Source organism: Mandrillus leucophaeus, unplaced genomic scaffold (genome assembly GCF_000951045.1).
Source record: "Mandrillus leucophaeus isolate KB7577 unplaced genomic scaffold, Mleu.le_1.0 Scaffold202, whole genome shotgun sequence".
NCBI lineage: Eukaryota > Metazoa > Chordata > Mammalia > Primates > Cercopithecidae > Mandrillus > Mandrillus leucophaeus.
In genome coordinates this window covers 4,721,874-4,743,899 of record NW_012102055.1, presented here as the reverse complement: position 1 = coordinate 4,743,899, position 22,026 = coordinate 4,721,874, and the positions used below count along the sequence as shown (strand labels likewise).

The following is a 22,026-nucleotide window of genomic DNA, read 5'->3' as shown; positions in this document are numbered from 1 at the left end:
AAAGCAAAAGAAAGAAAGAAAGAAATTACTAAAATGTGGTTTTTGATTCTATCCATTATTTTTCATGCCTCTGCAATCTCTGTCCATAGTACATTGTTATTGTGCATGCAGATGAATGAATTTCCACTTATCTAGAAATAAAAAATCTGAAAACTCCATTGCTGGGAATCCCGGAGGCCTGAGATGTGCAGTTGTATCAGTTCTGGATGATTCAAAAATTTTGCTTGGCAGGCAGAATTTTTAAAAATTGAATACTTTTTCAAATGCCAAGAAGACCAATAGTCAAGGGAACTCATCTGAGGTCCAGTGAATCATTACCCGCTGGTCCATCTATTTGGTATAGCCAGATTTCAGCAATGTGTTTTCTTCAAAGCTAGTCGCAGTTCTAGTCTTTGTGGTGTCAGAGAGCTCTTCTGTTATTCTCTGAAATATAATGACAGGTTTTCTGTTTCTGAAACACAATCATGATGCACTTTCTTATCCAACCTGTGAGACATGACCAAAGAGGGCCTCTCACATTGGGCCCTTGAATGGCCCCAGTTGGTTTGTGAACCTAGGTTCAGAGACACTTCTGCAGTATGAATGGTTTTGAGGCCCAGGACAGTAGGATCCCTGTAAGCTAAAATACATTTTCTTCTTGGTCTAGTAAGAACAACTCTCACCCCGTCCCAGAGGCCAAGGGAGGTTAGAAGGCGGCCACTTAGAAAGGGGGTACTCTACACACTCGAGGCTGGTGAGGGCAGGCTTGCTCAGGAAGCCCCAAGGTATGCTGGTAAGAAACTAGAACTGTTGACCGGCAGTTCACACTGGTTCTCCTCTGGCACCATTCTTTGCTGTAAGAGGATCCCTCTCAGGATCAGGGCCATGAGGACAAAAGGAAAGAACAAATCCCTTATGGCAGATATATGAATTTGAAGTTTATTTCCTGGCACTGCATTGAGACCACAGCTAGACCTTCATACATAACATTTCTCCCACAGTTTGATCTTCAGACCAAACTGAAGGAAGATACCAGCTCAGCCCGTGTGAGCTCTGTTGTCAGTGGATAAAGTGGGTCTAAAGCCTGGAACGGTGGTTGGGAGGCTGATGGTGGGAAGTGGTAAGGGAGGCGGGGTGGTAGCAAGGCTGGAGGCCGGGATTGGTGGGTTTGGACCCCAGGAGAGACTCACGATGCTACAGAGGCAGGACCGGTGGAGGAAGAGTTCGGGGAAAGTGGAAGCACAGCCTGAAAATCTTTGAATGTCAAGGTGAAGGGTTCAGACTTGGTCCTGAGCCAGCAAGGAGCCAGGATCTTCAAGCAGGTGACATGGATCAGTAGAAACATGTACAGTGTTGGTGTGGGTGGATTACAGGCATCATTTATCATGCCCACAATGGAACAATGAGAACCAAATGAAAGAATGAGAACCCAAACTGGATGGGGAGGATAATGACGAAAAAGAGGTCCAATGATTGCCTTCCAATTATTTATGCTTTACACAAAGTCACATGAGCACTAATACCCAAGTGGATATAGGACAGGAAAGAAGGGCAAGGACAGGATATAGGACAGGAAAGATGGATATAGGACAGGAAAGGTGGATATAGGACAGGAAAGGTGGATATAGGACAGGAAAGAAAGGCAAGGACTTTGGAGAAATGAAGAGGATTTGGGCCAGGGGTGGTGGCTCATGCCTGTAATCCCAGGGCTTTGGGAGGCCAAGGCAGGATGACTGCTTGAAGCTAGGAGTTTGAGACCAGCCTGGGCAACAGAGAGAACCCATCTCTATTTTTTTAAATAGAGAAGTTATTTAAAAAAAAAAAAAAAATTAAAGAGGAGGATTTGCCAGCATTGGGAGCCTGGATGGTAAGGGGAGTGGGGTGGCTTGGGGGAAGCTATGGGATTCAGGGAAAGGGGGGATCAAAGATAACTTTGAGCATCTGTGCCCCTAATTCAAGACAACCAATAGCTTTCCCAGCCTAGATGACATCGTTCTTAAACTCTTTCATTCAATACACCTTTGAAATCTGATAGCAGTAGGTGTTTACATTTATTACTTAAAAGCAGGTCACTTTGGCTACCATGTCCAGGGTGTTACCCCTTCTCCCCTACCATGTGGTTTGTTGTTGTTTTTGTTGTCTTTTGAGACACAGTCTTGCTCTGTTGGCCAGGCTGGAGTGCGGTGGCACCATCTTGACTCAGTGCAACCCCCATCTCCTGGGTTCAAGCCATTCTCCTGCCTCAGCCTCCTGAGTAGCTGGGATTACAGGCGCCCATCACCACGCCTGGCTAATTTTTATATTTTTAGTAGAGACAGGGTTTCACCATGTTGTCCAGGCTGGTCTCAAACTCCTGACCTCAAGTGATCTGCCCGCCTTGGCCTCCCAAAATGCTACAATTTACAGGCGTGAGCCACAGCACCCAGCCATGCCATGTGTTTTGTGGAGCAGGAAGATACTATTTTTCCCAGAGGGTTGTGGAAAATTAACAATGGTGCTGTGAGTGACTGGAAAATGGGCTGATCTGCATAGGATGGATGTGGCTGGAACTTCCGTGATGCGATTCCACAGTAACTACGGGGCATCTCAGTGATCCCAGAATGCTCACATAATCTGTGTGTTATCCACACACTTCACATCCTCCAGCCTATCTGAGTCATGTCCATGAGCCAGGACAGATGGGAAACCACAAATCAAGGCTCGCTACTAGTGGTTAGCAACTCTGGTTTAGAAACACAAACTGGATGGGGAGGACAATGATGAAAAAGAGGTCCAATGGTTGCCTTCCAATTATCTGTGCTTTACACAAAGTCACATGAGCACTAATAGCCAAGAGAGGTATAATACTCATGTGGAATTCAGCTGTGAGCCAAGAATGTGACCAGGAAACCTCATGCTTTATGAAAGCATCCTCTTTAGTTGTAGGGCATCACTGGTGTCTGCTGAGAAGTGCGTTGTAGTAGCATCAAGAGTCACTCCAAACCTTAGCTCCAACCACCTTCCTAAATGGTATAATGTCAACCTCAGCTCTCAAGTCAAAGGCCGCTTCCTCAGGAAAGATTTCTCGGCAACCCCAGATTAGTTATATACTCTCAGCACTCCTTTTACATCTCCCATGAAGCTTTTTTTAAAAACGATTTATAATTATGTGTCTGCTGCTGTGATTATTTGATTAATATCTTTTTTTTTTTTTTTTTTTTTGAGACAGAGTCTCGCTCTGTCGCCCAGGCTAGAGTGCAGTGGCTGGATCTCAGCTCACTGTAAGCTCCGCCTCCCGGGTTTACGCCATTCTCCTGCCTCAGCCTCCCGAGTAGCTGGGACTACAGGCGCCCACCACCACGCCCGGCTAGTTTTTTGTATTTTTTTAGTAGAGACAGGGTTTCACCGTGTTAGCCAGGATGGTCTCGATCTCCTGACCTCGTGATCCACCCATCTCCGCCTCCCAAAGTGCTGGGATCACAGGCTTGAGCCACTGCGCCCGGCCTTGATTAATATCTTTATTTGCTACCAGACTGAAAGCTCCTTGAGGTTAGGGGCGGCTTCTGCTTTTTCTCTCCCTGGCCACGTACAAAGCTTGGCTGCTCATGGGTGCTTAACAGGTGAGAACTGAAATAAAGCATGGTGAGTCAGAGCAGGGCCAGTGGGTCCCAGAAGGTGCCCACTGGGTGACAACCCATCTCAGCACTGAACTCCCCTCCAGCTTGTTACAAATGAACGTGCAAAGAGTCAGCACTGAATATCCAAAGGGCAGTTTACTTCTCACAGATAATTACATGTGAATGCTGGTGACTAATTATGGAATAGTCACAGCAAAGAATAACCATGTCTAGAAGGAAGAGGAAGGAAGTGGGTGTGGTGGCTCACACCTATAATCCCAGCACTTTGGGAGGCCAGGGTGGGAGGACTGCTTGAGCCCGGGAGTTCCAAGAAAGAAATAGGAAAGAAAGAAGTATAAAGTAACTATATCATTTACATGGAGCATCTGACTTAAATAAATTAAAAAAATTTAAACTCTGCCAAAAACACAAAATTACAGACAAGTTAAATAGTGCAGGCGCCTTTGCCAATATTTGCACGGGTATTTGACCCAGGAGAGGTTACATGACAGGTCTCACCCTTGGCGGGGTCAGGCAGGCCTCTCACCTCTCACCTGATTGGTTCTTTCCTACAGCGTAGCCCAGAAATACAAGTCAATGACTTAACTGCTGTCCCACTGGAAATTCAAATAAAAACAAATGTGATTTTCTTAGAACTGCAGGAAAAACTGGCCACAGTGGACTTGATGATAGGTGGTATATTGGGCTCCACAGGGCACCTTCCTAAGAAATGTTCAAAGGCAACTTTGTACTCCACTTTCTCCTTCTCCTTCTCCTTCTCCTTCTCCTTCTTCTTTTTTTCAGATGGAGTCTCGCTTTGTCACACAGGCTGGAGTGCAGGGGTGCAATCTCGCCTCACTGCAAGCTCCGCCTTCCGGGTTCACGCCATTCTCCTGCCTCAGCCTCCCGAGTAGCTGGGACTACAGGCGCCCGCCACCACGCCTGGCAGATTTTTTTGTATTTTTAGTAGAGACGAGGTTTCACCGTGTTAGCCAGGATGGTCTCAATCTCCTGACCTCGTGATCCTCCCGCCTTGGCCTCCCAAAGTGCTGGGATTACAGGCGTGAGCCACCGCACCCGGCCCTTTTTGTTTGTTTGTTTGTTTATAGATGGAGTCTTGCTCTGTTGCCCAGGCTGGAGTGCAGTGGTGTGATCTTGGCTCACTGCAACCTCCGCCTCCCAGGTTCAAACAATTCTCCTGCCTCAGCCTCCTAAGTAGCTGGGATTACAGGTGCAGGCCACCACACCCTGCTAAGTTTTGTATTTTTGGTAGAGACAGGGTTTCGCCATGTTGGCCAGGCTAGTCTCAAGCACCTGACCTCAAGTGATCCGCCCACCTCGGCCTCCCAAAGTGCTGGGATTATAGGCGTGAACCACCGTGGCAGGCCTCCATTTTCTTCTTTTGCCTTGACTTTAAAATTTGACTGCTATGTAAGATACAGCTCCACTGTGTTTCCTGACCATCATAAGGTGGTAATTATGGACTAGTCAATATTTAGGCTGATTTAGACAGTGCTTTGGGTTAAGGAGAGGTTTTGGATCATCCCTCTTAACAGGGGAAAATAAATATCTCAGCATCAGATGCAACCCAGGAACCTGGAGGATGACAATCGGGCAATCTGGTGGGCTTAACTCTTGATCTACAGGGGACTTGAGGAGCTCCTTGCACTCATCTGCCTCCTGTGGGTAGAGGTTATACAAGTTTGATCAAAACTGAGTAAATCATTTGAGAATTGAGATTGTCTGCAAAGCTTAACGATTAGGATTGATAATTGAGACCATCTGTGTCAACATAACTTAACTCTTTCTTCCAGGATCTTCTTGCCCAGAAAATTAAGGCTGTAAACCAATAAATAACTTCACTGTTTGCTGCAGGAAATGTCTACACAATAATTTGTCCTGGCAAAGAATTTTGTTCACCTGGGAAAACAGCTCACTTATCAAACAAGGGTTTACTTGTCAAGAGCCACTTCAATATCCTAGTCTTGCTGTATCCACCAATCCCAAGCTATTGTGGCATAGACGTCACCGAAATCAAATTAGTTCTCCACCTTGAAAAATGCAGCTTGAAGGACTTGGACCTAGATCCCGGAATCCTATAAATCTGCCTCTTAATCTCCCCTGGCTTAGGCATGAATAAGACTGTGTCCTGGTGATGTTCTTCCTTATTTCAGTAAATCTCATGAACTTTGCTTTATCAGCAGGTTCTTCTGATGGACTTTTTTTGTAGAGTCAACAGTTGACACAATATATCAGTTTTGGTCTCTTGGAAACAGGAAACATACAAATAAATGTTAATAGATACTTCCATCCCATAAAGGTTGGTTAATTGTTAAACATAGTCACTTGTCCTCAGTAATAAAATCTCCTCCATCTTCCTCCTCTGGGGACAAGACCTGGTGTTGGAACACCTGCCTATGACAGATTTCAAGTGCATATTTTACTTCCATTTTTCTACCTTTTTAAACATAATTCTGTATTTTCAAAATTTTCTATACTGAGGATGCCTTAATTCGAGGGCGAATGAAAGGAAACAAAGCAAAAAGCCACAAGAGGGGAATTGATTTCCAAGTGTAAATTAGAAGCGACCACCAAGTCTTCATTAAATACACACACACAGAGTACATAAAACACCCATTTAAAATCTTATCTCATTAAGCTCGCAAGGTAATTTAGTCCCATTAACATCAACATGAACACAGAAGAGTTAGACAGTTGTAATCGTGCTTTCTCGTTATCATAAGAAGCCTTTGGGGATGTTTGATAAAATATTCCAGAAAATAATATTTCATCATTCTAAGGTGAGGCCCGGGAAGCTGTTTTTGTTTTTGTTTTTGTTTTTGTTTTGGAGCCCTTCAGTGATTCATACAAACAAGCCAAGGAGAGAACACATGGACGACAGCACTGATTCACTGGAAAGCAAAGTCCAGCGTCCACCATAAAACCCTGCAGCTGGAAAAGGACACACTGAGCAGCTCTCAGATACAGACAGCCTCATTCGTCTTGCGCAGCGCGGCCCGTCTCCGTGCCCAAGTCCCGTGCCTGTATGAAAGCACTAAATCACAGACCCCGCAACCTGTTCTAAGCCCTGGTAACAATCAGCCGCCGGGCTCAGGCAAGCTCCCTTAGCCGGCGCTGGCTGAGAGAGCAGACTTCCCTCAGCAGCTCCACGGAGCACCGCAGCTCCCAGGCTAAGGCAGCAAGCCGACGATTTGAGATCCCAATCAAGGCTTCCTTTTACCTTAAAGAAACTTCCTCGCTTGTCCAGACCGCGGGCGCCCATGGTCCAAGCGGACATTTCCCCCAGCGGGGCTCCACTGCACGCCGGGGACTCCTGAAGGTAGAGACATTTTTAATGGTTAGTCCAGCCTGTAGGAAATTCCTTTCTAAGCCACAGAACACTCACAACAACAGTCCTGCCAAGATCTTTTTCCGTCAACAACACAGTGCCATTTATTTCTCACCAAGCCCTTACATCTCCCTTCAGCCCAATTTCCTGTCCCCACCAGCACAGTTCCCAGACGGCCCCACCTCGCCAGCCCACCTCCCACCGCTGCCGCTGACGTAGAAGGTCCTTGGGACTCCAGGAAGCATAATGATTACTTTGTGCTTGACCTCGCGCTGAAATGTGAATGGAACCAATATTAGATGTGCCCATCATCTGCTCTGAAAGCTTATAGATTGACTGTGGCTGATCACAGAGGGACAGCTGAAGAAGGAGGTTCTGTACATCCCAGGAAATCCTGCTGGAAGGGGGTGAGGTCATCCTTAGTTCTGCAGGCCTCTCCCCCAGGCAAGGTCAACAGAAGGGCACTGGGAAGTAATCGCTCTAGTTTTCCCTTAGAAATCAGAAATATTTGGATAAAATCCTGTCACTGTTTACAGGGATCAGTTCACGGAAGAGGACAACATGTAAACAGCTTCACAATCATCCAAAAAAGGGGAGTTGAACGTAGAGGAAAACTTAGAGGCAGGGTAACAACACAGTTCTGAATGCCAACTGCGGCTTTTGGGGCTTGGAATTTCCCCTGCTAGGGCATCAGATCCCAATAATTCTCCCCTTTGGGCCACAAAGCCTTCAACATTCAGTTCTAAGTTAAACATATATACACCTCTGCCAGCTGACCTGGCTCAGGCCTTTGTGCATTAAAGGGAGCACCCCCAGACCCTTCCTTACCCAGTGACTGTCCCAGGATCTAGTATAAAACCACCCTGTCCTTCCTCATTCATCCCTTCTCGCCATGACATGCACAGGATGTAGCTCATGCCAACCGTGACGGACACAGAGGAGGGCCAGTGAAGGAAATAGTGAGACTGTCTCTTGCACCATCAAGGAATATTCAAAGTGGTTCAGCTGCAGGGCTGGGTAGGCACCGAAGCTAAGGCAGCTGCTGCTGCAGGTTCACTGAGGCTGTTTCATTATTAGCTGAGTGGCAGAGAGCCAGCAACACAAACAGGACATTGAGGGCGACGGTTAGGGATGTTTCAACAAGTGGAAAAGCATGAATTTATAGCTGAGAAGTGCATATGAGTGAGTGAGCAAGGATCTTTGCAGAGAGGTTGGTTTTTCGGCCCCATGATTTGCCCCCTGCTTGCACTCACAGTGAGTGGTGATGACCCCTGCACGGAATCCCATCTAGAAAACAAGAATGACACAGAGCATCCCACCCCTCCTTCCAGAACCATCGTCTCTTTGTGTCATTGCTCCGTGCTGTGGCCACTTTAAAGATTCAACGGTGTCTTCCCTGCGTTTCTTTCCACTTGTGATCCTGCTGGGATGAAGGCCAACGTTCCAGAAACCTCCTGAGAAGGCAGTGTGTGATTTGCTGACTCTAGAAGTTCAGGTTCGGGGTTCATCACTCATTAGCAAAGGCCACAGGTTGGAGCGACTCCAGAAAGAAATCACAGTGCCGTGCTCAGAACTAGGGGCGGAATGGAGCCACCCTGTCACCTTGGGGGGCAAACCATGACCTGTTTAGACCCAGAAGCACACACATAAAAAAGCATACCCTGCTTTAAACCAGGCCTAATGTCTGCAATTCTTTTTATGTCAGACTTTTTTTTCGGCAGGGGATTTGATGTCACCTGGCAGTTCAGGAATTGCGAAAAGACAGCCAAGACTTCATTCCTCATCCAGACTTAAGTTTCTTTGTTCTGTTCTGAAGTTTTCCATATACAAACTCTTTCTGATGAGCCACGGCAGGCAGGGAATTTTGCCTATAGCATTGGAGCAGTTTAGGTTCCAGAAGTGTACTAGTTTATTTTAATTAGCTGCCTGAAAACTGCATGTGCACACTTTCACCTCCAGCAGTCCTCAGTTCACCATCCAGTTTGGATTCTGCTCAGGGCAGGCAGATCCATCACATTTCAAAAGATGCAGGTGGCATCTCTCCTTCATAAGCTGCTCCAAGAGGGAAATGAGAGCAGGTGACAGGAACACACCGCCAGGGGCAGCAGCACGTACCTCCCACAGGATTAAATGCTGGGGGCCATCCAATAGTTCAAGCAGACAGTACATAGCTCATATTACTTTTAAAAATAAAGTTCTTGATCAGAAAAATAAAGTTCTTGGTCTGTGCAGTGGCTCATGACCAGCATTTTGGGAAGCTAAGGTGGGAGAATCACTTGAACCCAGGAGTTTGAGACTAGTCTGGGCAACATAGCGAGACCTTGTCTCTACAAAAAATTAAAAAAAAAAAAAAATTAGATGGGCGTGGTGGCATGCTCCTGTAGCCCAGCTACTTGGGAGGCTGGAGGGAGGATCACTTGAGCCCAGGAGGTTGAGGCTACAGTGAGCCATGATCACACCACTGCACTTCAGCCTAGGCGACAGAGTAACACTCTGTCTCAAAAAAAAAAAAAAAAAAGAAAAGTTCTTAAGGGCCCCAAAGAAGTTCTGGTTTAAAATCTTTCCGTAGTAGCTATAGTTAGCTATAGTTTTCTTCCCCAAACCATAACCTTAGACACCTTGACTCAATATTGCCAGCGATCTAATACAATTTAAAACAATAACTCCTTTTCACCTGCGGTTCCCCATGCCTCCCCACAGATGTCACCCCAGCAGCTTCTTCCTAAAACCACCCCAGTAACAGGCTGGACTAAGAAACAAAAAGGGTACCGTAGTTTGAGAGGCTGTGAAATTCCTCCAGACTTGTACCGGTTGGAAGCGTGTTCTTTTCCTGGCTTCCCTGAAGGATAAAGTGGATTCTTGAGAAAATGAGTCCAACACGTCTGGTAGATCTTTCCAGATACTAGCTAAAAGCTAGCAAAAAAAAAAAAAAAAAAAAAGAGAAGGAGGCAGCCCTCATAGGACTAAGGACACTGCAAACATTTGGGAGCTGCCAAGCCTTTTCAACAACACCACTGAAAGAATGTAAACGGAGCTGGTCGCTTTGGTCGGCACTAATGGACAAAGGCAGGAAGTGACTATTCCTCATTCTCCCAGAGACACCAGCCTCTGTCACTTTATAGTAAACTTAGTGGTGGCTTTCCGTGTGGCCCCAAGAGCGACCGCTGTGGTAAAGCAAAGTCTGTCCTTAAAAAACAGAAAGGATTCCTGCGTCCCTTGGCTGGGTTCCAGGCTGCGCTGCCTGCTTGCTATGTGAGACCGCTGGAGGCTGGTTCTCCAACCCATTCTACCGACAGCCACTGAGGCCAGGAGCTGAGGCCGCCACCTGGACCCTGGCTGTGGGCTGGCCGACTGGGGTTGAAACACAGAGTCCCCGATTTCCAGTTCATTGATCAATGGAACTGGGTTGAGTCACGGGCACTTTTCCAGTTTTTGCTGTGCTGGGCCACAGGCCAGATCTTGGCAAGATAGAGAGCTTGAGAAGCATTAAGGACAGGACTGTTCCCTCCTCTTCCCTCCCCGCTCGCCCCTTCCCCGCCCACCTCTACTCTCCCTTCTCCACCCTTCCCATCCCATCTCCTCTGCTCCTCTTTTCTTCTCTTAATTTCTTTAGTCCAAAGTAACGTTCCTATTTTGAGTCAAGGATTTTATTTTATTAATTGACCAGTAAAAATTGTATATATTTATGGTATACAACATGACATCTTGAAATACATAGGTATACATATTGCAGAATGGCTAAGTGAAGCTAATTAACATACATATTACCTCATATGCTTTTTACTTGTCCTGAGTGCACTTGCGCACTTAAAATCTCCTCTCTTTGAAAATTTTCTTTTCTTTTCTTTTTACTTTTTTTTTGGGAGGGGTGGGGGACAGGGTCTTAGTTTGTTGCCCAGGCTGCAGTGCAGTGGCATGATCTCAGCTCACTGCAGCTTCCACCTCCAGGGTTCAAGGGATTCTCCTGCCTCAGCCTCCCAAGTAGCCAGGATTACAGGCGTGCACCATCATGCCTGGCTAATTTTTGTATTTTTTGGTAGATATGGGGTTTTACCATGTTGGCCAGGCTGGTCTTGAACTCCTGACCTCAAGTGATCTGCCTGCCTCGGCCTCCCAAAGTGCTGGGATTATAGGCATGAGCCACTGTGCCCGGCCGCAATTTTCAAATATGCAATACATTGGTTTTGACTACAGTCACTGTGTTGCACAATACAGCTCTTGGACTTATTCCTCCTTCTGAACTGAAAGTTTGTATCCTTTGACCAACATCAGCCCAATCTCTTCTCCCCTTGCCCCCACCCCAGCTTTCTATTTTATCCTATTTTATTTACTTTAGGTTACAAGTGCAAACCCACAAGAGAAGCAGCAAAAGCAATTATATTGGATTCCACTACTCACAGGTCTGACTTAAAAGACACTTAGTGTACTCAAGTCCTGGATTCTCGAATCCGCACTGCCTGAGGTTGGCTATAGAAGCTTTCTAATCACAGCCTTCAGTTTCTCTTTCTAGCTGTTGAATGAGGCGAGGCAGCACTGACTTCAGTCTCAGTAAACAAGACCTCGTTACTGTAATTATTTTACAGTCAAATTGACCAAAATAGGAAAAAGTGACTCACCCTAGGGGACCTGTCATGTCAAGTCCAAATCTAAGAAATGTATCTCACTTTTTTGCCTGGTCCCTTAATGAGCTCCCAGGGAGACAGGTCATCTCTCCTTTTAATGCTTTTTGTTTTTTTCTAAGAGAGGTAGGAGGAAGTGGAGGTGGCTGTGTGTCTGGGTCCAGGGAAGTTCTCTGAATATTTCCATAATTATCTTTGTATTACCCAATATTTTACACGTTGGACAGAAAAATGTTATTCCAGGATCGGACTTGACAATTCGAACTATGTGAATTAAAAGAAATTTTTCAAGTGTCTTGGATCACTGCTTGACACAGGTTTTCCCTTGCCCAACAGTCATTTTTTAAAAAAATGTTAAGTTTGAAGGTCATGAAAACTTTTCATTGAAAAGAGAAGCTAATTTATGAGAAAGAAAGAAGTCATATGCAAAGAACTGTATTCCCAGCCCCCTTACTCAGCAACAGTGTTTTAATTTTAATTTTAATTATTGTTTTTGAGACAGGGTCTCACTCTGTTGCCCAGGCTGGAGTGCACTGCTGCAGTCACGGCTCACTGCACCTCGACCTCCTGGGCTAAAGTGATTCTCCCGCCTCAGTCTCCCGAAAGCTGAGACTACCAGTGTGTGCCACCACATTCAACTCATCTTTTTATTTTTATTCTGTAGAGACCAGGTCTCCCTCCCTATGTTGCCCAGGCTGGTCTCAAACTCCTGGCCTCAAGCAATCCTTCCACTTTGGCTTCCCAAAGTGCTGGGATTACAGGCGTAAACCACTACGCCTGGTACTAATCCTATTTAAAAACTATTGTTGGCCGGGTGCTGTGGCTCATGCCTGTATCCTGATAATCCCAAGCACTTTAGGAGGCCAAGGCAGAAGGACTGCTTGAGGCCAGGAGTTTGAGACCAGCCTGGACAATATAGTGGGACCCTATCTTTAACATAAAAAAATGAAAAAGTATTTAAAAAATGGAATTAGGAACAATATCCAGTGCCTCAATTTTGCTGAGAGTAACTTTTTTTTTTTTTTTTTTTTAACAAGGTGCTGTGGAGTGGGGTGGGTAAAACTGATTTCTGCCACTTACAGGACTGGCCTGTAAATGGGGCTAATTCCATTGGAAGTCCATCCCTTCTTTCCTTGGAAAACTGGTTCACAAACTCATAGAAACTCTCACCATGTCCACACCACAGAAGCCCTGCTGGTGCCCATGTAGCTACTGGCCATGTGGCCACCCGAGGGCAACAGGCGGCTCCTCTGCTGGTTAGAAAGTCCTCCTTTTCTGGCTGGACATGGTGGCTCATGCCTGTAATCCCAGCACTTTGGGAGGCTGAGGTGGGAGGATCACTTGAGGTCAGGAGTTCAAGATCAGCCAAGGCAACATAGGGAGACCCTGTCTCTACAAATAATAATAAAAACATGAGCCAGGCATGGTGATGCGTGCCTAGGGTCCCAGCTACTTGGGAAGCTGAGGCAGGAGGACTGCCTGAGCCCAGGAGGTCAAAGGTGCTGGGAGCCATTATCGCTCCACTGCACTCCAGCCTGGGTAATAGAGTGAGACCAGGAAAAAAAAAAAAAAAGTCCTCCCTTTATAGAGTAGGAAACTTCTCTCATCTCCTAGCCAATGCCCTCGTTTTCCCCCTTGGGCCATTTAAGAATTAGCCTCCTGCAGGATCCTTCTTCCCCGCCCCTGCAGGCATCCCTTATTCCTCTCTTGACTGATGACTTCTCCTGCACCCGTGGCCCAGGCCTCAGGGCTGATGGACTTTACTCACTTGGAGCATGGAAAGAGGGGTAGCTATCCCTGGGCTACCCGCAAGGTCATTGAAAAGTCTATATACAGTTGACCCTTGAACAATGGATGGGGTAAGGGTTCTGAGCCCCCGAGCTGTCAAAAATCTGAGTACAACTTTTAACTCCCCAAAACTTAACTACAAAGAGCCTACTATTGATCAGAAGCCTTGCTGATAACACAAACAGCCAATTAACACATATGTTATGCATTCATAAGATATTTAGCATTTTCTTAATTTTTTCAGTATTTCTAGGCTACACAACTTGTGTGTTTTTTCAGATTGGTGCAAATCTCCCCCAGAAGTGTTTATGGAAAAAACTCGTGTATACATGGACTAGTGCAGTTTGAAAACCTATGTTGTTCAAGGGTCAACAATATTTCCAAACCTCCTCACTCGAAAAGCTCCACGTGATCAGTGGTCACACAACAAACGCGTGCAGTAACTTCATACGATACAATGCAGAAGTGTCATAAGCCAACTCAGCTCTTAATCCACAGAATCCCATGGACAAAAAGGCCACACACTCTGGGACTTCCTCAGGGTCTACTCATCAACCTGTTAGCACTTGAGTTTAGAGCTTTCTTTTCCAAGGTTCTCTGTCTATGATGGTAAAAGAGTCTATGTAGGTGATTATTTTTCATTAGAGGTTGTAATCTGGCAGCTTTTGGATTGAGTCCACACTGCAGACACAATATATTAAGTAATGCATTTATTTATTTATTTATTTTGAGACAGAGTCTTGCTCTGTTGCCCAGACTGGAGTGCAGTGGCGCCATCTTGGCTCACTGCAACTTCTACCTCCCGGGTTCAAGTGATTCTTGTGCCTCAGCCTCCCAGGTAGCTGGGACTACAGGTGTGCACCACCATGCCCAGCTAATTTTTGTATTTATAGAAGAGACAGGGTTTCACCGTGTTGGCTGGACTGCTCTTGAACTCCTGGCCTCAAGTGATCTGCCAGCCTTGGCCTCCCAGTGCTGGGATAACAGGTGTGAACCGTTGTGCCCTGCCTGCATTTAAAATGTTTCTGAATTAACTGTCTCCAGATCCCAAGACAGAGATTCATGCCCAGGTAGTTTCTCAGTGGTGACTTCAGGTAACACTTGTAGGGTATGGGATTGTGACAAAGGGAAGGGAGGGCAACCAATACAAGGTGCGTAACCAAGCAAGGAACCACTGTGAGCAGTGGACTCTAGTCCCTCAGGGGAGCCCTGGGAGTCAGTGACAGCCATGCATCCAAACTGTCTCAAGTGAGGCAAGTGGGGAGCTGGGGTACTTGTCCAGCAACTCTTCTGAGTCATTGACTGAGAGCTGCTTCCAGAGGGTCTCAGTTCACCAGAACTTCCAACAAGTCCCTGCGTGGGTAGAATGGGCTCTAGTAGCCAAAGAGAGCCCTCATATAAAGGTGGCAGCTGGCAATCAGGGCCGCGTGCATGGAGATGCTATATCCAGGAATATGCGAAGGACTGGGTGCAGTTGGCCACTTTACAAAATCAGAACACTGCACATCAAATGTAGATGTCAGGCTTCTCTGGCCACCCTGAGTTATCCTTCCAGCATGGCCCCAGATGGCTCACTCTGAGGATTCTGTTAGGCAGAATGCAGGTCCTTCCAGTTGACCAGGGCCCGTGGACCTGCTCTCCTCACTCAGATGCCCTGTGTGAGTGAAAGGGACTCACCCCTGTGCCCGATCTGTAGCAGGTGTGATTCTGCCCGGCCCTACCCTCAGCTGATTGGACTGGGGATGGACAATGGCCCAGACTAGAGTTAAGAGTCACAGAGTAAGTGCTTATGCCTGAAAGCTGGATTTGAAACTGAAGGAAACTAAAATATTTCACCCCAAAATATACTTCTTTGACATCTTTCAAGATGGCTATTCAGAAGGGCTGGAAATCTAAGAATAGCTAAAAAGCCGTCTTTTCTGGGGATGCAGCCAGGTTTCCTCTGAGGTCCTCCCCTGTCCAGATGTAGGAAAGATGAACTGAGAGGTTGGCACCATCAAAGGTGGGAAAGAACCATTTCCCATCTCTTCTTTCTGAGAGCTGCTACCCGGGAGGTTTCCTCTGCCTGATGAGACCACCTTTGCTAGCCAGGCCTCCTCTTCTGCCCCTCTCATCACCTATTTTGCCACCATCCAAAATCCATTCTTTCTGTAACCTCGAGATGGCATACAAGCTTCTGAGCCCCATAGCGGGGTGGGGGTGCCCACTCTGTAGTTCTCCCTTGGGCATGTTAATAAATGTTTGTGCCATTTCTCCTCTTAACCTGCCTTTTGTCGGTCAATCTTTCATCCAGCCTTCAGAGAGTGAAGGGGAAATTTCTCCTTGGCTCTTACAAACTCATATGACAGCTGAATTTATGGGGAACAGATACCTTGAGTGAACAGATATGAGAGACCATTGGACCACAGGATGTGTGTGGCAGTGGTGAAAGTTAAATGTGCAATGAAGAGTCTTGAGCCTTTTGGATAGACTTATATTCCCTTCCATCAAACGCATTTTGACCAGGACAGCATCCAAAGGATGAAGGACACCATGAGTTCTCAGAGGCAGGTAGAACTTTGAGATGTTTACTATCATCCAATCAGATGTTTACTTCAAAGATCTTGGAATCAACTAAAGCCCACACTGATAAAGAAGAAGCCCACCAAACCAAAACAGTACTTGCAGCTGTCACCTCTGACGGGGTTTCTTAGATGAATACAGTAGAGGGAGACCTGTGGACCATCTGAGGGAAGATGCTTCAACTTAGGGATGAGGAAGATGGACAAGAGCCATACTTTGATCTCTCCTGTCACCCTGCAAAGGTGAGTGGAGGCTTTGCTATGTTTCCCCCTCTCTCTCTTTTTAAGTTTCTGACTTGAATGAAATGCAATTAATTCTGTTTTTCTGATTGTGGGGCAGTTACGGACTGTTGTAAAAATGTTTTTACGTTGTTATTTATATCTGGTCTTTGTGACCTCAAAGGATATTTTAACTTCATGTTTAATAAACACAGATATTTAAATTGGAATTATACCAATATTGATAATTTTCATGGAGAACGTATTTTCCCGAGCAAACCATCTTAACTCATTGGCCCGTTCTCTTAAACAGTACAGTTAAATTGCTTAAAACTTTTCTGAGTTCTATTTTAATTTTGTATCTTTCTTCTTTTCTAATGTAAGAACTTAAAGCTGTTAAGGATTCTATGTTTTGTTTTAAAAACTTTATAGTTTTAGCTTTTTTTTATTTTTTTGAGATGGAGTTTCACTCTTGTTGCCCAGGCTGGAGTGCAGTGGCACGGTCTCAGCTCACCGTAACCTCCACCTCCCGAGTTCAAACGATTTTCCTACCTCAGCCTCCCGAGTAGCTGGGATTACAGGCGCCCACCACCACACCTGGCTAATTTTGTATTTTTAGTAGAGATGGGGTTTTGCCATGTTGGTCAGGCTGGTCTTTAACTCCTGACCTCAGGTGATCTGCCTGCCTTGGCCTCCCAAAGTGCTGGGATTACAGGTGTGAGCCACCGCACCCGATCAGTTTTAGCTTTTATGTATAGATCTATGATCCATCTCAAATTAATTTTTGTGTGTGGTATGAAGGTTCAGAGTCTGTTTTTTCATATAGCTATTCAGTTAATTTTAATTTTATAGAAAATAGTTTTAGGAATGAATACTTCCCTTGTAAACTTTGTAAAAGAGAAGTGATAGATCCAAAATATTTTTGTCTTCATGAAACTTTACCGTTGAAGGTTCCTGCCCTGTGAGGTGTTGGCTGTTTTCATTATTTCTATGAAGTTCCAAATTTTCTGGGTTACATTTGGAATGTCCGAATTTTGTAAGATTGATGCTTCTGTCACTTTTTAGTACATAACAAGTGTGACTGTCCACAGTTAGGGACAGCTGTCATCAGGTTTTCTTCTATCAGTATCATTTTTCTCAGACCAAGTTTTTTTCACTTTCCAAAATTACAAACAAGATATAATTAATCAATTCATGTTTGGATCTATCACAAATTCTGTTGAGTGCATCTTCACCCATTTCATTATGAAATGGCTACAATACTAGTGATTTTGTAATTCTTAGACAGTCAGTAAGGAAAGTAGAAGCAATTCCACAGAAACTCTGGGAATATTCTTTGGCCCAGCAATGGAGTACTGAAATTCTAAACATAATACTATTTATTCTATCAATGTTTTTTGTTTTGTTTACTAACAGCCTATGTCATCAGTGGAGTAAAGAACATAAACAAAGTCCACATGGTTACATGAAAATGTCCTGGGTCTATTGGCCGGTGTGGTGGTGCATACCTGTAACTCCAGCTGCTACTTGGGAGGCTGAAGAGGGAGGATCTCTTGAACCCAGGAGATTGAGGCTGCGGTGAGCTCAATTGCACCACTGCACTCCAGCCTGGGTGACCCTGTGAGGGGCTCTGTCTCTATTTAAAAATAAATCAATAAAATGCAATATTCTGGGTCGAAATGTTATGACAACCAGTGCTATGAAGGAAAAAGAGAGGAACATCATCCCTATATAATAAATTAGCCTCTAGGATACATCTTGCCTGGAATCTTACGTACTCATTTGCTTCTTTTCCTTCATTTTGACCATGAATATGCTGATGTCTTTCCAAACTTTCCCCTTCATCATTAGGGTGCTGACCCTTCCCTTTATTTAGTGATGTGCAGGAAAATGTTTAACAACTGGCTTTCTGGGAAATAAAAGCCGTGAGTTTTAGCATTTGGCTATTTTGTGGTGTAAATACTCCCATCATGGCTGGTTTCAAGCTACCAGTGTGACATCAACAGACTTGGAAAATTCATGAAAATCTAACAAACAGCTCTAGTGAGCAGGGAGAACCAATTCCAGGTCACCACTATATTTAATTCACCAATTCTAAACCACAAGGTCTCCAAAGAGGTGGCTTTTATTTGATTCTTCATACACTTAAGTAATAAAAGATAGCAAAAGTAAGAAACTAGATCTCCAGACTGAAACCAGTGCTTTATCCATGAAACCACATTATTTGTCACTAGTAGGACATAAAATATTTCTGGCTCTTATCTTAACCAAGTGAAATGCTGCCATCGGGAATAGTTAAAGGAAGCCATATGTTCGGTCTGTTATTTTAGACTTAGTGGGTTCCATTTCTATGGAGGTTGAAGAGGAGAAGAAGAAAAGATCTTCCTTTATGGAACCAGACATTAGAGATCTCATCTGCTTCTTCACAGTAGCGTCTTTAATACCTTACGTGCTGCCTGGTACGTATGTGCTCAGTAAATGTTTGCTGAATGAGTAAGCGCATAGGATTTTACAAAGAAGTCATCCAGGCTGAAAAGGGTTTTTAAAGAATGACTTTTTCAGCTAGGTGCGGCAGCTAACATCTATAATCTCAGCATTTTGGGAGACCAAGGCAGGAGGATCGCTTGAGCCCAGCAACACGGCAAAACCTCATCTCTACAAAAAATTAGCCGGGCATGGTGGCATATATCTGTGGTCCCAGCCACTCAGGAGGATGAGGTGGAAGAATCGCTTGAGCCTGGAAGGTCAAGGCTGCAATAGTCATGCAACTGCACTCCTGCTTAGGTAACAGAGTGAGACACTGTCTCAAAAAAAAAAAAAAAAAAAAAAAAAAAAAAAAAAAAAAAAACCAAGAATGACTTCCCCTAAAGCATAAGATGAGAGGAAGAACCACGCTTATCTTTAAGAATCACTAGATCAGATAAAATGCCAACAACACACATACCATGCTGTAAACTCACAAAACATGCTGGAAAAAACTTTTTTTTTTTTTTGAGACAGTCTCACTCTGTTGCCCAGGCTGGAGTGCAGTGGCGTGATCTCGGCTCACTGCAATCTCCGCCTTCCCGGTTCAAGCAATTCTCTTGCTGCCTCAGTCACCTGAGTAGCTGAGATCACAGGTATGCACCACCATGACCAGCTGATTTTTGTAATTTTATTAGAGACAGAGTTTTGCCATGTTGGCCAGGCTGGTCTCAAACTCCACCACCTCGGCCTTCCAAAGTGCTGGAATGGCATGAGCCACTGCACCTGGCCTGGAAAAAAAAAATATTTTTTCGTATCACTTTGAAATACCAAAGAAATAAAAGAGTCTAGGGAGTCCATGTGTTCTCTCTGTTGTTGGATTTTTCTTACAGAGTTCTATGATCTGAAGATCTTTCCTCTCTCTATAGCATACAAACCTACTTTGCTCCCTACAAGTCCCTAGCCAATCATGTTTCTCAACCCTTTCATTTTTACACGAATTGCAATTCTAGAGAAGTCTCTGGGTGTTTGTCCAAGACAACACATCAGCATTGAAGATCACACAACGAAAAAAGTCCATGGGAACAAGTGCAAAACTCCCAGTGAAATATATCTACCACTGAAGCAAACTGACCACACTGCATGTTTGTGCATGTCCTTGCATCCACGTGCTGTAGGATTAGAGCCTTAAATTTCCCATGCTTTCTCTTAGGAAGTGGGTTGGAGAACAGATGGCCTCCTCTGAAGAATGTCTTCCTTGTAAGCCCACAGATTCCCTGTGGACAGTCAGCGGAAGCACAGTGGCTAATATCAATATAACAACATACCATGACACCTTCTATACATAGTAAATGTGCTAATAATATGTATTAATATTTAATACCATCACACAACCAGACTCCAGAAATTAGCAAGGGAAAAGCATAAAGAAAGAAACAGTTCTCCAAAATAACTTAGTATTTTGTGTGTCTGTGAAAGAGTCATGAAAATCCACGTAATGCTTTCAGAGATATCTGTCGTGATCACCAAAAGGTGGTTTTGGTGGCAGCAATTGTGCCTCAGAAGTTCAGGCATCTTTAAAAGTCTGTCTTGGTTGACAAATGGCATTCAGGTTTTTTTGGTTAGGAGTGACAAGGACATAGGATATTTCACAAATGATAGTTTCCTATTATTCAGTTTTGCAGTATTTGCAACTACCAAAAAATTTCTGCTAGGTTCTGCAGGTTCTCTGAAGCTTAGGGTTTTCCTCTCAATGGTCTACCTCACCCCATCCTCTTGTTCAGACGTCTAACTCCTTCCCATGGCAGTGGTGTCAGACAGGGCAGGTGTGGTTAGCGTGGAGCCCAAGGTACAGGGGAGGAAGCAGGATTAGCGCTTATCCATTGAGACTATTTGAGGGTGGGTACAAACTCATGTCCGAGAGAGACTGCTTTGGGTCATAATGATAGCCAAAAAGTCAGATTATGGAGAACAGAGTAAAGCATGGAGGGTCATGCAGGCCCATGGATGGATGGCCTGAGCGGACAGTAGAGACAGCGTCATTGCCCGTGTCTGGGTTTTCATGCCACCCATGAGGATGCAGGGTGGACGTTGACATTTTCAGGGACTGAGGCAAGAGGACAGATGGAAGTTCACATATACTTTATGTCTCAATATTAAGAAATTACACATCAAGAGAACAAACTGTTAACTAAAATATGTTCTATTCTCCTACCATGACACACGTGCCTTTATGAGGACTTGGGAAACCTGGTTTACATTTAAAATTCTCAGACTTGTCAGTGTTTTGTCCCTGAACATGGGGACATGGGGTGACCCTGAACCTGCCTCAAGGTTTGTTACCTCTCTTCTCCCTCCACTAGCTCTGGGGATACCCCATCCTTGATGTCCAAGCACTGTGCATCCTTCATTCCCTCCCACACTTTTCAGCCTACAGATGCTACTCCAGGAGCAGAGTCAGCCCGTGGGCCCAGGGGCTTGGGAGACAGCCTGCCAGGCAGTGGAAGCAGGCTTGGGCCATGCGTGCAGAGATTCCAGAGCTTTGGGCATTGGGAGCATGGGCGAGGCAGTGAGGGGATGTGGGCCCAAGACTGGCACAACTGGTTTGCTCCAAAAATTTCTCCTTCCACGAGGAGGGGTGAGGCTAGGATAGGAAAAAGTACACATCTCAAGTGTTAGGGGACTACTGGGTGGCAAGTAGGACCATCTTAGGGCTCACAACAGAACGGACACAGCTTCCGCTACTATTTTTCTTTTTTGAGACAGTCTTACTCTGTCGCCCAGACTAGAATGCACTGGGATAATCATGGCTCATGGCAGCCTCAACCTCCCAGGCTCAAGTGATCCTCCCACCTCAGCCTCTCCAGTAGCGGGGACTACAGGTGTACACCACCACACTTGGATAATTTTTTGACTTTTTTGTAGAGACAGGGGTCTCTACAGTTGTCCAGTCTAGTCTTGAACTCCTGGGCTCAAGTGATTCTCACACTTCAGCCTCCCAAAGTGCTGAGATGACAGGCATGAACGATTGTGCCCAGCCCCACCACTGCTTTTGGTCCTCTCCCACCCTCCATCCATTCCTGGTTTGCAGAAGCATAAGGTTCGGTCCTGTGTGGGCCTAGTTACATCCCTGTGGTACCTGCAGAAAGCAGGTGGGCTAAGGTTCAACAGCCCTATTGCAATCTAATTTCTCTCTAGCTCTGAATTCCAGCGAAGAGGTCAGGCTCTCTCTTGAGAAGCATCCTGGCTCTTGTGCCCCTTCCTCTGCCTTATGATTCTTTCACGGGGCGAGTCTACAACACTCTAACCCTGCACTATGAACCCACTGTCTTAGACTCCTGAAATCTCGTTCTCAATTCTAAACCAGATGCCTTTCCCCTCCAAACATTCTTGTCTTGGGAGTCAAAACGTATCCAGTAAGCACTGAAAAATACCTCTGCCTTGTGTCTGAG

General features: G+C 45.3%; 1 protein-coding gene across 2 annotated transcripts in view; it reads right to left on the bottom strand.

The window, feature by feature from the left end:
• Positions 1 to 22,026, bottom strand: part of RIN2 (Ras and Rab interactor 2) — a 258,782-nt gene that overhangs the window by 109,465 nt on the left and 127,291 nt on the right. Inside the window, exons 1-2 of one of the 2 annotated variants that reach the window (XM_011979524.1) lie at positions 9,694 to 10,157; positions 6,817 to 6,909 (exon numbers count right to left, since the gene is read on the bottom strand). In XM_011979524.1, the coding sequence (XP_011834914.1) occupies positions 6,817 to 6,873 (57 nt within the window). In that variant the 5' untranslated portion in view covers positions 6,874 to 6,909; positions 9,694 to 10,157. Of the gene's footprint in view, positions 1 to 6,816; positions 6,910 to 9,693; positions 10,158 to 22,026 lie in introns of those variants that run through there. The other variant, XM_011979525.1, reaches the window with a different exon arrangement.